Raw genomic sequence first — 15,683 nt, forward strand, 5'->3', positions numbered from 1 at the left:
GGGATGAAATTATCACAATGAGGCCCATTTTAAATTTATAATTAACATATGCTAATAGAAACAAAATAAAATGAAGTCACAATTCACGTCACTTGGATGACACTTTTAGGTAGTGTTGTGACTGAAAACCATTCTTTGTAAAGGCACTACACAAATGCACAGTGGAGTCAGTCTTCTGACCCCTCCCTAGACTGTAGGGCATGAGAGGAGCTCCTGGAAACAGCATGTCACATGTATGTCATGGATTTTTCCAGGGTGAGGGTCCAATTTTCTTAATACCCAAGGATAACTGACAGTCACCATGTCTGCCTTTGACTCATGCCCTGTTGCTTTAAGCTACTCCATTTTCTTTTCCTTTAACCTTTCTGGGCTGGCCTTGAAAGAATCCTAGCAACAAGATAGAAAAAAGCCAGCCAGAGGCATGCTGAGCACCCCTGTGCCCTCCCTCCCAGCTGGCTGGAGAGCTGGAAACGTGCCATCTTTATTTCTTCCTTCTTTGACTGTTCCTGCTCACATGCTGGAGGACCCAGCTGACTTCTGGCCAGGAGGCTTCAGACTACCCCAGTGTCTCAGTGTGGAGAGATGTTGACAAGCTCTGCCCAGCTGAGCTGTGGGAGTTCTAAAGGGTATGACCTCATGCCTTTATGGCCTCAGTCTGTACCGACTTCCTCAAGGCTGTGTACTGGAGAAGGCAGATGCTGAGACCTGAGCCCTTAGACACCAAAAGCAAAAGCAGCCTGCGAGCTATTTGTACATCTTAGGAGACACACATATGCTGATGAACCAGGGCCACCAACCGGGCCAGAAGCCTCCACGACCTTGAAAAGCCTCCAAAACAACTGGGTCAGTTGAAGGTAGTGCTTTGAAACAACTGATGGCTTCTCCAGCCCCGGGAGGCCAGGGTTTTGAAGTGTATGAGTGGCAGCGGCATGGTAAGTAGACTCCAAATGCTGTGGACCTATGTGTACAGCTCTTCACAGGTAAAGTTTCCTGTTCTAACTTGAATGTAGAAACAAAGCAACATAAATACCCCTGTGCCTACCAGGACTGTATTTCAGACATGCTAGAGATGCACGTTTTCCTTGCAGCCGCTCTTCGCATGTCTGTTCTAGGCCCTGCACACTCAGGAGGTGTGAACGCTGAGAATAACACAGAAAACTCTCCAGAAGCCAAGGTCCCAGAGTGAAGGAATACCTTGCAGTGACTCTAGCATCTTCAAGCACAGTTTCTAGAAGGAGTTCTGGGGCCAGCCTCTCCCTGCCTGTGCCCTTGCAGACCCTGGTCCTGTGGTCCTTGTGTTCGTGCCCAAACCTGTTTCCAACCCTTTGCTATAAAAATACATGGGATGGTTTTAGTCTGTAACATACTTGAAAATCTATGGAAGTGCTGAAAACTATGTTCCAAAAGATGTTCTTCTAGGGCTGAGGAGATAACTTAGCCAGTAAAATACCTACTGTGTAATTAAAAGGACTTGAGTTTGATTCCCAGAACCCACACAGAAGAAGCCAGAGGTGGTGGCATGCACATGTAATCCCAGCAATGTGGAGGGAGATGGGTGGATCCATGGGGTTTGCTGGCCAGCCAGCCTGGCCTACTTGATGTGTATATGATCGTGGGTACATATGTAGCTGCCAAAGTTCAATGCTGGATGTTTTTTTTCCATCACTGTCCACCACTAATTTTGAGAGGTTTCTCACTGAACCTTGAACTCACTGATGGGCTAGACTAGACGGCCAGTGGGATCCATGGAGAGCTTCCTGTCACTGCCCACAAGCTCTGGAATTGCAGATGTGCGTCGGCGTGCCTGGCTTTTTACATGAGAGCTGGGGATCTGAACTTCGCTTCTCATGCTCACACTGTAAGTGTTTCATCCACTAAGCTGTCTCCCCAGTCCTCCTACCCCCTTCACAGTTTAAAGGCTCTTCCTGCCATCTGGAGTCATGTGGGACACAGCAGAGGAGAGTTCTTTACCTTGGAACTCTGGACCTCAGATGTGTAAGTGTGTGTTGTGGGCATGCCCAGCACACTGTGCATCACTTTGTAACGACCCTGGCCTCCACCTGCCAGATACCAGAAGGACCCCTGTCCTAGCTGTGATGACCAGGCATGTCTTCTAACATTGACAAATGCCCCCTCAGAAGATGAAAATCAATGCTGTAGAGGATGGGGGGGCATGGTTAGGAAAGACTTTTTGGACCAATCTGAGTGAAGATGTAGTTCAACACAGCAAATATATCTAGAGGCAAATACTCATGTCATTCAGGCCTGCATGGAGAGATCCCATGTGAACACGTATGTTATCTACCGTTGTTACTACCTCTACTCTGAACCAAGGTGCTTTCACTTTGAATCTCTGTTCTTTTGGGCAATGCAATGATTTTGAAGTTTTAGATCTTTTAGCACTTTGAAAGACTATGAGGTTTGAAGATGAGGTGATCGTGGTGTTTTTAATACTGGCTTATTAATAACTAAAGGTGTCTATTTAGGCATTACCCTCAGGAGCCTATAAGGAAAAGAGGCTTGCGGTCCGTTAGATGTCTATTTGGTCCAGCTTCCATCTGGGTTCCTGGGATTTGAACTCGAGTCCTCGTGCTTGTACTGCAAACACTTACTCACTTAGCTCTCTCCAGCCCCAAGATACATTCTTTTTTTTTTTTTTTTTTTTTTGGTTTTTCGAGACAGGGTTTCTCTGTGTAGCTTTGCGCCTTTCCTGGGACTCACTTGGTAGCCCAGGCTGGTCTCGAACTCACAGAGATCCGCCTGCCTCTGCCTCCCGAGTGCTGGGATTAAAGGCGTGCGCCACCACCACCTGGCTCCAAGATACATTCTTATACATAACTTCCTGCTGGCACCTGAAGGCATCCTGAGGATTTTCAGCCCCTATAATAATTCCCTTTTATCTGTATTAAAAAGAAATCAAGGTGACTCGCAGAAGGCAGAAGGCAGAGAACTTGGCATTGGGTGAGAACACATGATCCTCAGAAGTAGACCTGGAGGGCAGGTTCCCTGCCCTGTCACCCTGCTGCTCCTATACCGAAAGCATCACAAGTGCCCCAGGACAGTACCTCGGACCATTCTCCTGTGATCCACACATACTCGCAGGGCTGCAGGCTGCAGCTCTCACGGTCTGGAGGCCGCTGGTCCGAGTCACAATGTGCACTGTGCACCTCGGTTTGGTCCTCGGCTACACACACCACCTGTCGGTACCGGGAGCCTTCACCACACGTCTTGGTGCACTGCAAGAGACAAATGGGGTGGTGAGACGAAGCCTCACACAGCTTCACACGCCTTTTCTTGCAGTTGTTTGATGACTTCGCCAGACAGCTGTTAAAGTGGCAAGATCCCTAGGCATTGACTGTCTCTATGTAGGGATCTGACAACTTTATCCCCGGCACAGGGATGTGTTTTCCATACATGTCTGTCTGAGTGAAGAAATGAAAGCGTGGATGAATGAATGAACACTAGCTTGGACGAGGCTTTCAAGGTATTTATTTATTTATTTATTTATTTATTTATTTATTTATTTATTCATTTAACACTTAGTCAAACACTGAATCCATGGCTGGGGATGTAGCACAATGGTAGAACACTTGTCTAGCATGTGTAAGACCCCCTGGGTTTAATCCCTATTACTGAAGAAAAAAATAGGAAAGAAAGGAGAAGAGGATGGAGAGGAAAAAGAGAGGAAGGGAGGAACAGAAATATATGAATGATGGGAGAAGAAGGGGAGGGAGGGAAAGAGAAAGGGGGTAAGAGAAAGAAGAAGGTTGGAGGGAGAGGAAGAAGGGAGCAAATGGCCAGGCATGGTGGCACCAGCCTTTAATCCCAGCACTCAGGAGGTAGAGGCAGGCAGATCTTTGAGTTTGAGGCCAGCCTGGGCTACATAGTGAGTTCTAGGACAGCCAGGGCTACCCAGAAAGACAATGTCTAAAAAAGAAAAAGAAGGAGAAGGAAGGAAGAGAGAAAAGAAGAAAAGAAACTGTGTTCCATAGTTGCCATGGCGGCATCAAAACACTTCTAGGACCAGGAAGGTTATCACCTGCCTAGTTGTTCGTCATCTCTCATAAATAACTAAAACACTGTCTCCACAGATCATGCTGTTTGGTCTATTTCCTGTTCCAGGCTCCTGGAGGGTGAATTTTCACTCTCAGTGAAGTCACTTACAGGTGTACACAGTCTGACAGCCCGGCTCTGGCAGGTGGACCCTTCTCAGTTCTAGACTCCCCAAAACTATCCACTGAAGATAGGTCCTGATGGACAAGGGTGGCCATGCTCAGGACTTCCCTGATTCTCAGGAAGGAGCTATTTGAGTACCAAGGATGGACAGTAAAAGGGACATCTGTGCAGCACGAAAGAGCAAAGGCTATCATCTCCAATTTGTAAATGAGGAACCTGGGACTATTGGAGCCTAAGTCACTTGCCCTGTCACACCTGACTACTTCCATAATCCAGCAAAGGAAAATAGAACCAGGGGCATGCATCATTCCAACAACAAACTCCACTTGGAAGGTAGACCTCTGCCATCTGTGTTGTCACCAAAGCCTGTCCAAAGCATTGCTGTCACTTGACACTCTAAGTTTGAACCACCCAGAAAGCTTCAGGGGAGAGACTGGCTTCTGCCATGAGAGTTGCTGAGTCTTGCCTCGACTGGGTGTCTGCTGCCCCTGGCTTATCTAACACCAGCAAGCTTTTGGTGTGTTATTAGCATACTTCCTTTCAGAATTCCTCATCTTAAGTTCTGTAGGGAGGGCCATAGATACACTCTCTCTCCCTCTCTCTCTCTCTCTCTCTCTCTCTCTCTCTCTCTCTCTCTCTCTCTCTCTCTTTCTCTCTCTCATAATGGCATTGTCTAATTTACTGTTTTTATTGCTGTGATGAAACACCATTTCCAAAAGCAACTTGGGAAAGAAAGGGTTTATTTCGCTGAGACCTCCACATCACTGTTTATCATTGAAGGCAGTCAGGGCAAGAATTCAAACAGAGCGGGAACCTGGAGGCAGGGGCTGATGCAGAGGCCATGGAGGGGTGCTGCTGACTGGCTTGCTCCTCATAGCTTGCTCAGCCTGCTTTCCCATAGAACCCAGGACCAGCAGCCCAGGAGGACTGGGCCCACCCCCATCGATCATGAATGAAGAAACTGCTCTACAGGCTTGCCTATCGCCCTTTAGCGAGGACTCTGGCCTGTGTCAAGTTGACACAAAACTAGCCAGCACAGGCGGGAATTTTCTTTTACCTGCTTTGCCTGGAAGGTATTTGAGTTTGAGATACAGCTTCTCTCTGAAACATCTTCCCCAATGCACCCCATGTCTTTTTTTTTTATATGTGTATGATAAACAAGGAATAATACAGGGGCTGGGAGATGGCTCAGTGGTAGAAGCATTTGCCATGCAAGCATGAAGACCTTCATCTGAATCCCTAGAACCTATGTCAAATCTGGAGGGATAGCCTGAGTTTCGGCAATCCCAGCACGGGAAATGGGAAATGAGACAGGAGGATCCTGGGAGGTGGGGGGTCATCTAACTGGGCAAACACAGCAGAGAACAACACAAGGCTCTCTAAAACAAGTAAAGTTTGCCCTCTGACCACCACACGTTTGTGGCTCACAGATGTTGTCATTCACACATACACAAATGCACACGTGTACACATACATACACATCAATAATGAAAAATAGAAAGAACATAAAATTCATCATGTAACCATCTCAAAAATGTCAATTCAATGACCTGAATGCAATGCCGTGCAGCCACGGCTACAACCCAGTGATAGAACATTTTTTTCATTACTCCAATCCTGTGTCCGTTAAGCAGTCGCCCATCTTTCCTCCTTCTAACCTAGACCCTAGCTGTGATGACCATGCTTTCTATATCCATGGATTTGCTTATTCTGGGGACGCCATATTCAGAAACCCATCCAGTATGTGCTCTTTTCTACTAGGCTTCTCTCACTTAGCACAGTGTTTCCAAAATGCTCCCATATTGGAGTCTCGGTGCTTCATTGCTCTTCGAGGCTAGATGATAGCTCACGGTATGGATAGGCCACCCTTAGTTTATTCACTTATCTGATAATGGATGTTTGGTGACTTCCCTTTGAACTATTGTGAATGACGCTATTATGGACACTCAGACACCAGTTCGAACACTTGATTTGATTTTTTTTTGAGTCTGCTCTTAGGAGTAGAATTGTTGGAGTACATGACAATGCTCCCTGTCTTCCATGAGTCACTCTGTTCTTTTAGGAAGCAAAAGATACAGGCTAGGTCATCCGAGTAGCTTTATCTTCGGAAACTTAAATGTCTTGCTGCCTTTGGAAGCAAACCTCCATAGTTGGCATATCACCAGTTTCTAGAGGCATAAATATGACCTGAAGTCACAGTGAGGTGAGAAGAAGCTAAACCATTTCAAACTAGTGGGGACCAGCTGAGCCTTCTTCCCTGGTTCTTGAGTCTGGAGTTTTTGGTTCCCTTTGGAGTAAACTGACAACTATTGGGGAGTTACAATGTTATGCTGAATGTTAGAAATCACATAGATCTCTGAAAAAGAAACATTTACCCACAGAAAGTAAAAATTTCTTGGAAAATTAGGACTTAGGGACACCAGAATCACAGGTAAACCTAAACCTAAAATGCACTTGCCATGTCCAAATGCATTCTCACTAATTCAAAAGGCTTGAATCATTGTCAATAAGTAACAGATGCCAGCAAAAAGGCCAGGGTTCCTTAACAGTTTCTGCTTGTTAAGTATTTCTTCCCCACTCTTGAAGAATAGTTACCTATTATAAAATCTGTTTTGACAGCAGCAGGGAATTGCACAGAGAAAATTTACCCAGAATAAAACTTTCTGGGAATTAAAAATTAAACAAGGTAAATAATTGACTTCTTTCATGCCCTGAAAACCATGTGACCAAGGTTTTCTTCTGGAATCTTAAATCTTAGCAAAGTCATGGGGGAAAGTAAATCCAGCCCATGCTACTGGATGCTTCAGCATTGGTAAACCCCATTTCCCTAGTCCAGTCCCCAATAATCTATAGTGCTACCTGTCCCGGAATATCATCTAGATTGTTCTAAGAAAATGGAAAATTCAAGTAGCCTCATTTAGATTTGCAGAAGGTTTTCTGGGTTTTCATCATGGCTTTCTGAGTTAAAAAAAAACAGCAACCAAATAAATGACTAAGTAATGACATCAACTTCTATGAATTTCAGCATGCATTAGATGCAGAAAGGAAATAATCACAGTGCCAGGTTAAACAGGGCAGTGCATCCATTGTCCTGCAGGGTGCACACCTTCAAAGATTCTGAAACTAATGGGAAAGAACTTCAGAATCCGAGGGTGAAGAAGACCTGAAATAAATCCCTAAGGCAATATTTTCTTTCAACATGTCCATTTGCTATGGGCTGATGGTCTAAATAGGATTGTTCAATGCAGTCCTTAAACATTATAATAAAGTTGTTTTCATTTTGAAACACGTCTTTTGTCACAATTCCCTAACCATGCAGAAAAGAAAATCACTGGACATTCACAGGTTCTACCTTTTAAAGGATGCTTTCCCCAAGGATGAAAGGATTTGTCATTTCTGGTAGCAGATGACTGTTGTTGGGAAGAATATGGGCAGAGGAATCACACACCCAATGGGTTGATAACACTGGGTTGCTTTTTCTGGGTTTTTATGTCCCAAGGAAAGGTAAGGAAAATGGATTCATCTACTCTTGTCTAAAAGAAAGAAAAATCAGTCATTCAAACAAGAGGTAGAAGCACTACTATGGAGGCATTCTTTAAGTCTTACATCATCCATCTGACTAACATTTGCAACAGGCACATGTCTGTGTTGTGGATCAAAAGTCGGCTTGATAATGTCAAATTCTTCTAATTCAGTCTCTGTCCCTGCTTGACAGCCAGAGGTCCAACCACTCTCAGCCTGGGGTCTCACATGTCCCTTAGGTAACCTTAACCCCAAGGGTCCCTGTATAATCATGTAACTCATGGGTTCCAATAACAGATATTGTTACTGAGTGAGAAGCCATCCAGGAGGGAAGAGGAAGGGATGGAGGCATCCCAATGATGCTGAAGTGGGAGGATGTGGCAGCTGATGAAAAGGAGTGAAGGAACAAGCAAGTTATCCAGGGTCAGAAGGTTTAGCAAGGATGGAGGTGAGCAGCAACAGCATGTGTAGGGGTGAGGATCACAGTGCGGTAGGGTTTGCATCTCATTTCCCCTCGTCTTATCCTTTCCTCCAGCTCCAGGGCCTGAATCCAAGGTCTTGCACGTGGTAGCCAAGCAACCCAAGCTCTACCGTTGAGTTTTTACCCACTCAGCTCTCTTTTGGAGGGAGTCTCCCTATGCAGCTCTGGTCGGCTTCACGACTGCCACCCTTCTGCCCTCCATGACACTAAGCCTCAGGTTGAGGTTAGGTGACATGATTTGAGGTTTGGGAAAAAACAAGAAATAAGAAACCAACCAACCAACCAACCAACCAACCAACAAAAGAAAGCCAAAGCCAAAACCAAAACCCAAACAAAACAGTCCTAATGCCCAGTGCCTGGTACTTTTCAGGTGATTGACACTTACTGTTTAATGAATGAATGAGGCAATGGATAAGAAAGGGTTAAGGATTACCCTGAACACAACAAGCCCTCTCTACTCGCTGTTGTAAAAGCCATGAAAATGTTATCACTCAACTGACCAAGGAATTGCTGCTCATTCCAATGGTTCTATTCTAAGAAGATGAACTTGGGAATCACTCTACAGCTGAGTGTAATAAATGCTCTTAAACTTGAAATATGCTCAAAAGAGGCCCCAATTCCTGTTCTGGGCCAAAAGAGGCTGGGCAGTTCTGCAAAGTCACAGCATGTTCATGGCCGTGTGACAAGAAAACACAGCCACTGCCCTTCCAGAGGGAACATTTGCTTAACTGTTCCAGAAGACACTGGAATGTCTTTATTCTTCAGCTGAAGAGTCAGGCATTTGCCCATTCCCCCATCCCTGCCCCCAACACCATCTTTTGTCCCTCCATTCATAAATTCAACCATTCAAAGGTATACTAAACGCTGGGAAATTTCTGGAAAACAAAGTCCCCGTCTTAAACAGCGGCCACTCTTTCTCACGGGCATAGCCAAAGGCATCACTCTGAGCATAGTGGTGCTAACACCAGAGCCTTCCCACCATTTGTAGGTCAGAGTTGCTCAATTGCACAGGGAACCATGGTTCTAGAAGCAGGTGCGTATGCAAGCCGGGAAAGTGAGCAATACATCGAAACCAACCCTCCAGGGAGAGGCTAGGACACCATTAAGAAGGAAATGAAATAATTCAGGTGAAGGCCATGCTGACCTGAGGAACTAAGGAGATAAACTCTCACAGTTTGTGCTCTAGAGGCCAGGCTCCTGGGCCTCAAATTCTAGTCTTTTGTGTAAGAACTTTGATGGATTAACCTACCTTAGCCTCTCATTTATTCACATTAAATGGGATAAAACGTGAATGTGTCAAAGAGTTAAGGAAATAGTTCAATAGGTTACTTCATGTAAAAATACTCATTTAATGTCTCATTCATTGCTTAGTAAACACTACGTTCTGTTATGTTTCGTATTACCAGTGTGGGACCTCTGAACTAGACAATTCCAGGGGAAGCTTCTCACATTGCACCCTACAGGAAAAGCACTCCCTGGAATTATATAGCTCACAATCTTTACAGCTGTATAAAATATCTCTGATAATCATTGCAGGGTGAACACTCAAAAGTTGTGCCTCTCAATTCAGCTGCCCTGGTTATTTCTTAGTAGGAGAGGGGTGTCATTTGCTCATGGGCCTAGTAGGAAATTCATCTTGACAACAACCTACTGAATTTTAATACTGTACAAGGGAGGAGCCAAAGGTGGATGGGATACATACACGAAAGGCAAACAGGACAAGAAGTATTGCCAAGACCTGCTAGGAAAGAAAGAGATTTCCAGTAGATGAAGCTCGGGTGTGTCCCATTTGGTTGGCTGCGAGTCTGTTCTGTGGTATGTCACCAACCTCAGGTCACATGTTACTAGAACATAAGCCCACACGGGGACAAGATGGGGTCAAATGGCAGCTGAGTGAGAGATTGTGAGAAGACACCAGAGCTAGACAGAAGGAGAGAGCTGAGATGTGGGAGAGGCTGGGGAAGAGCTGCGTTGTTCACTAGGCACCAACTTACTGTTTAATGAGAACGTCTTTGGTCTTGAAAGTAGTCCTGCCGCAGGTGAGCGAGACTGAGGCTGTAACGGTCCTGCTGTGGTCATTTAAGACCGCTGCCTAGTGGTTTTCAACCTTCCCTCTAAGCCTGGATGCTGTGTGGACATCTCGGGTAGGCTCCCACTGTGCCTTGCGAGCGGGGAAACACAAAGGGTTTGATGGGGCCTGTCTCACCTCTGCTACCTTGAACTTTACTTTCCCACTCAGTGCCACTCATGGGTTTTCAGCCACCCTCACCACTTGGTGCCTCTTAAGACTCTCCTCTGGGAGTATGAGAAAGCACAGTAGAGGAAGGGTAAGTACTTGAACCTGGTTTCTTATCACTTACAGAGCCCGTTCACTCTGTGACTATGGTTAACCTCTGCCATCTCCTCAAGTCCTTGTCTTTGTCTTTGTCTTCCTCTTCTTCTTCTTCCTCCTCCTCCTCCCTCTCCCCCTTTTCCTCTTCCTTCAAGACAGGGTCTCATTATATATCCTCAGCTGGCCTAGAACTGACTATGTAAGGCAGGTGTGGGCCTGGAACTCATAGAGATCCACCTGCCTCTGCCTCCTGAGTGCTGGGATTAAAGGCGTGCACTATCACTGTTAAGTCTTTTTATACAGAGCTTGATAGCAATATTTGAGGAAGGATTTCAAAAGGCATGTGCAAAGACAGAAGCTTCTGGACGTGTTTCTTGTGTGGTTTTCTACCCTAAGGGATTCAGAAAGAATTGGGAATGGAGTTTACACTCTCAAGATTGGCTCTCAAATTCTGGATCGCTGGCTGCATTGTAAGCAGTTAGTTTTGGCTCATCTGTGAACCCTTTCTCACTTGCTGATCTTTGGAACAGGGACACAGAGTTGAGTTTGGCCTGAAGAGTGAGGTGGAGAAAATGGTCAGGGATAGGTCTGAGGTAAGAATTCCAAAGACAGAGGCAAGTTTCTGTGAATCAGGGAGGGGAGTGTCTCTACCTGACACCTGCCAGTCGCAGGACTGGGACTGAAGACAGATGAGTGACCTTTCCGACTTCCTCAAAACGACTCCACAAAGTCACTACAGTTCCCATTCTACAGGAGACAAACCAAGGCTCAGAGACGTAAGAATTCTTGCTCTGAGTCATGTGGCTATTGATGGCAGAGCTGAGATAGGGACCACACCGATATTATTCTAAGCATCCAAGTTCCCGACAGATAACGTATCTGACTCCAGGTCAAGTAATCTGAAATTTAGCTGCCTTAGGTATTCTCCCTGATACTATCTGACAGAAGCAAAGAAGAGTCTAGAAGGAAAATGAGCAACATGGACTAATCAGATGGAGAAGGAGGAATTCCTAAAGAAAAGAATCATTGTAGTAAGGAATGGATTCATCATGGTCAAGGGCAGGGCTGGGAAACTGATCCCAGGGGTGCAGAACACAGTTGGAAAACGATAAAGACTGAGGAGAACAAATAGCATCCATCATGTGTGGCTTCCTCCAGCTGCTAAATGCGGGACACTTGGACATGTGACAAAGTCTGTCTGAAACTTAGTTTTACCATCTGAAAAAAAAGGGAGGATAATAATTCTCACCTCGTTTAGTGTTCAGAAGATAAAGTGAGGTGATGGACAGCATGCTCCCAGCACAGTACAGAGTGCAGACCAGTGACCTCCAAACCACACTGAGTTGAGAGCCACCCACTCTCAGCACAGGCCACTCCTCACTGCCCGCTGAGGCAGTATGCATATTTTATTTCATTCCAATGTCAGCAGGTCTGACTTTACTTCCCAATCCTGTCCCCCTCTTTCTACAATCTAGCATTCTGTTCCGGAAACTGGGGTTACCTCCTTCTAATGTCTTAAACCACCTCTTCACCCCACCCCACCCCACTCCCCCAGCAACTAGACTTTCCATCATGGACACTTAAGCGTCTGCTTTAGTCAAGCATTAACTTGTGGGATGGAGGAGAAATAAGTCTGGCCTATTTCTGCATTAACTCAACGGTTCTTCAAACTCCATCCACTGTTGAAACAGTTGGAAATTCTACATTAATTAATGAGTGTTTCACATGAGCACTCCTCTTCCCTCCCTGACAGCCAATACCACAGAAAGAGGAAAAATAAAGACCAGGTTTTACCTCAAGTATGACTTGCAGTTTATGGCTATTTAAATTAACACAGAACAACAGAATCAAGACTGACATATTAAACTCTTCCTCCCATCTCCCCACCTGTGAAAGCTGTCTCTGTGTGTATGCTGTTGGCCAAAGGCACGCTAAAGCTCTCCCCCCTCCACCCCCGCCTCCAGCACACACCCTTTCAGCGAAGACAGCTCTGGAACATTCACGGAGATGGGGAGACACACACAGGCATTGCCTAGAGCCTGACAGCAAACTTTTTGGGTAGGAGCCAGCAAGGCCACTGTGCTCCACAGCTTTGCTGGCTCCATAGGGTGCGGATATGATGCTGACAAGGGGGTGGAGCGACCCGCAGGCAGGTGTGCACTTACTTCATGGCTCTACTTACTTCTTGCCATTGCTCTGCCCTCCAAGTGTAGAGAGGACATGGTGAGGCTTGGCAGACACGCTCCGACTCTGGTCTGGTGTATGGGCTGCACTCACTCTCTCTGGCTGTTTTGTGTGTCCCGATCTGACAGCCCACATGCCTCTGCTGCACGCCTTGGCCACAGGACACAGAGCACTGAGAAGACACAGGATGTAAGTAGGCACTTGGGCTCGTTCTGGAGGGCGGGAAGGGGTGGGTCACAGGGGAGGGCAATGCTTTCTTAATCCAATGATTTTCACAGCAGTCAAAATGCTTTCTCATTTCCAAGGAGGGGGACACCAAGGCAATGTCTAAAAGCTGGAAAACTCACTGCCAAGGCTGGAGAGGGAGCAGGAGCCACGGTGGGGATGAACCAAAGCTCTCCGTGGATGATGGAGGGTGGAGAGATTATGGGGAAATGGCACAACCCAGAAGTAATGCTACCACATTGAAACAAACAAACTAACTAACTAAAAACTGCGCATGACTTCCATCCTAGAAGGCGTATGGCTTGTGAAAACTGGGAAATATGCTTCTATAGTCCAAGCCACAGAGAACCAACCGTTGATGATTAATTAAGGCCATACAAGTATGACTTTCTCTAGCCCGTTTATTTTCTCGTTTCTATTTCTGGAGACGGAACATTTCTTCGCTTGTTGTTTGTTTGTTTAAATCGTGGAATTCACTTAAGTATCTCTGCCTACTTATAATCTCAAATGAATAGATGAAGAATAAAAGCTAATAAGGAAAAATAATTTCCTCAGGCTTAATGTTTTCAGTCCTTGAAAAATCCCATTAATCACTATGAAACATTTTGTTGACCAAGTTGCAAAACACCAATTAACTTTCCCTTAAATTAATTTTTTAATGGTTTCCTCATTGCTGGTTGCATAATCTCACTTATGGGCAGGCCAAGAATTATTGTCTTTATTAAGGTTTTGGCAGCCAGAAACCAAAGGCAACTTTTGATTAGAAAGAACTGCATAATACCGCACTTAGTTATTAAAGGTTATTAGCAATTTTGGCGGCGGTGGGGGATGGGGGTGGGGGTGGGGGGTGGTGTTAACCCAGTCTCTATTAATTTGCCTGGTGTTGAGAAAACAAAGCTATCAGACATTCATGCCATGTAGCCAAGAGGAAGTCTTTCCTTAGAACAGAACCAGGCTCTTCATGCTACGATTGCACGCTTGTCTGATTAACTTGTAGGAAAATCAAGGTGCTCTGCAAATGATGGAAATTTTGTCAAGATGTACACCCAAGTGGGTGCTTCTGCAGCTTAAACTCCTTTTGAGAAGGCAGCTTGGGAAATCCCATTGTTTCAGAAAAATCTATGCTAGGGAAGAGGCTCATAGCTCACATCAAAGTGAACCAAAGACAATGCTTCATCTCAACGTTGCTGCTATTGTTTGGGTTTAATTGGATTAATTGAATTGAATGAGTTTGTGACCCACAAGAAAGCAGACTTTAAAGTCATTATGTTCTGGAAGAAGGCGAGGACTCTTAAATGCTACGGATGGCTTTGTCTCCAGACAACAGCCACTTAATGCTCACAGGGTCCACGTGAGTAACGTTCTACACTGGTAATACTGAGAAGAATGGGAGGGAGGTACCCAGCAAAGGACAGAAACATTCAAATGTCGTCAACAACAACCAAAGAGTTTTGGATAGTTGAATCTGAACTCTTAAATCCAAGAATATACTTCTAGAACAATGTGCATCGGAAATAAAGAGAATAATGGTGTAAACACACTGGAATTTGATACAAAGCTGATATAAATTGAAAAATCGCATAATGTTTTCACAACAAAGAAACATGGGAAAGACCTTTAGAGCGTCTAGTCCTCATTAGACTGTTGAGTAAATGGAATTCCTTTGTTGTATGAAGGCATGTGTATGGTGGCCAGTAGTCAGTGTGGGGTATCTTCTCCCAAAGTTCTCCACTCTATTTTTTTTTTTTTTTTTTGAGGAAGAGTCTTTCACTGAACAGTGCTCACAGCTTACACTGGCTGGTCAACAACTACCAGAGATCTCCCAGGTTCTGCCTCCCTAGCAATGGGACTACAATGGTCAGACTTTGACCCGGGTGCCAGGGATCTAAACTCCATCCTTATGCTGGCAGAGCATGCGCTTTCCTGCTGAGCTATTTCCCCAGGCCCCCAAACCTCCTTTCAATGCTATCATTACTAAAAAGAAGTACCTAAAGTGGAGTGAAGGTAAGGTACTAAGAGTCATAAGTATCTACGGTTTTAACAGTCACTTCTTACAATGTTTCATAATTCTGCATAAGACAAATGAAGATGCAGGAAATTTTTATCGCATAATATGTTGTTCTGGCTTCTGGTTGTCATAATATTGAAGGCAACTTTGAAACGATACTTTTATTAATTAAAGACTATCACCATGCCTTCAGTGAGGAGTAAAGTGCAAACCCTGCCTGTCTGGACAATGTATCATATCTGTGCAGAAAGAGATCTCCCGCAACTGCGTTTCATTCTTCTGCACTGGTTCACAGACGACAACATTTATGTGCAGAGACAGCCAGCTTTCTTGATAAATTCTGAGAGATTCATGCAGAATCCCTGAGAAAGAAAACCAGCATCAGAATGTCCCCAGCACGATCCTGGATCTAGTTATGCTCAGTGAACTTTTTAGTTCCAAGGCAGAGGCCATCTGCACAGCCCTTATTAACGTGCCCCTCCCATTATTTTGACAGGCCAGTCTGTTTGAAAGGGTGTGAAAGGAGATGTTTTTCATGGCGAGTTGCTGATCTGGGAGCCAGGCTTCATCTCCTTAGTCCCCTGCTGTGCAATGCCAGACTGCAGAACTCACTGGCTTGAGCGGAACTTGACACTAATATAGATTTAACAAAACAAAACAAACAAACAAATCTGTGAAATTCCTCATGTTTAGGGAATCAACATAGACCTGAAAGACCAGAAGGGATTTTTTCCCACCCCCCCACAATTTCTTTT

The 15,683-nt window shown here is 45.1% G+C and overlaps 1 protein-coding gene across 7 annotated transcripts in view; it reads right to left on the reverse strand.

The window, feature by feature from the left end:
- Adamts9 (ADAM metallopeptidase with thrombospondin type 1 motif 9) overlaps positions 1–15,683 on the reverse strand; it is a 171,487-nt gene that overhangs the window by 33,899 nt on the left and 121,905 nt on the right. For 6 of the 7 annotated variants that reach the window (XR_008214349.1, XR_008214348.1, XM_052720258.1 and 3 more), the window contains 2 exons: positions 12,694–12,867; positions 3,066–3,236 (listed from right to left, as the gene is read on the reverse strand). Coding sequence is in view for 5 of the 7 variants with exons in the window: in XM_052720258.1 (XP_052576218.1) it covers positions 3,066–3,236; positions 12,694–12,867 (345 nt within the window). In the remaining 2 variants the exon portion in view is untranslated. The remainder of the gene's footprint in view (positions 1–3,065; positions 3,237–12,693; positions 12,868–15,683) is intronic. The other variant, XM_052720259.1, reaches the window with a different exon arrangement.

This window comes from Peromyscus californicus, unplaced genomic scaffold (assembly GCF_007827085.1).
Source record: "Peromyscus californicus insignis strain IS unplaced genomic scaffold, ASM782708v3 Scaffold_6__1_contigs__length_162567912, whole genome shotgun sequence".
NCBI classification, from domain to species: Eukaryota; Metazoa; Chordata; class Mammalia; order Rodentia; family Cricetidae; genus Peromyscus; species Peromyscus californicus.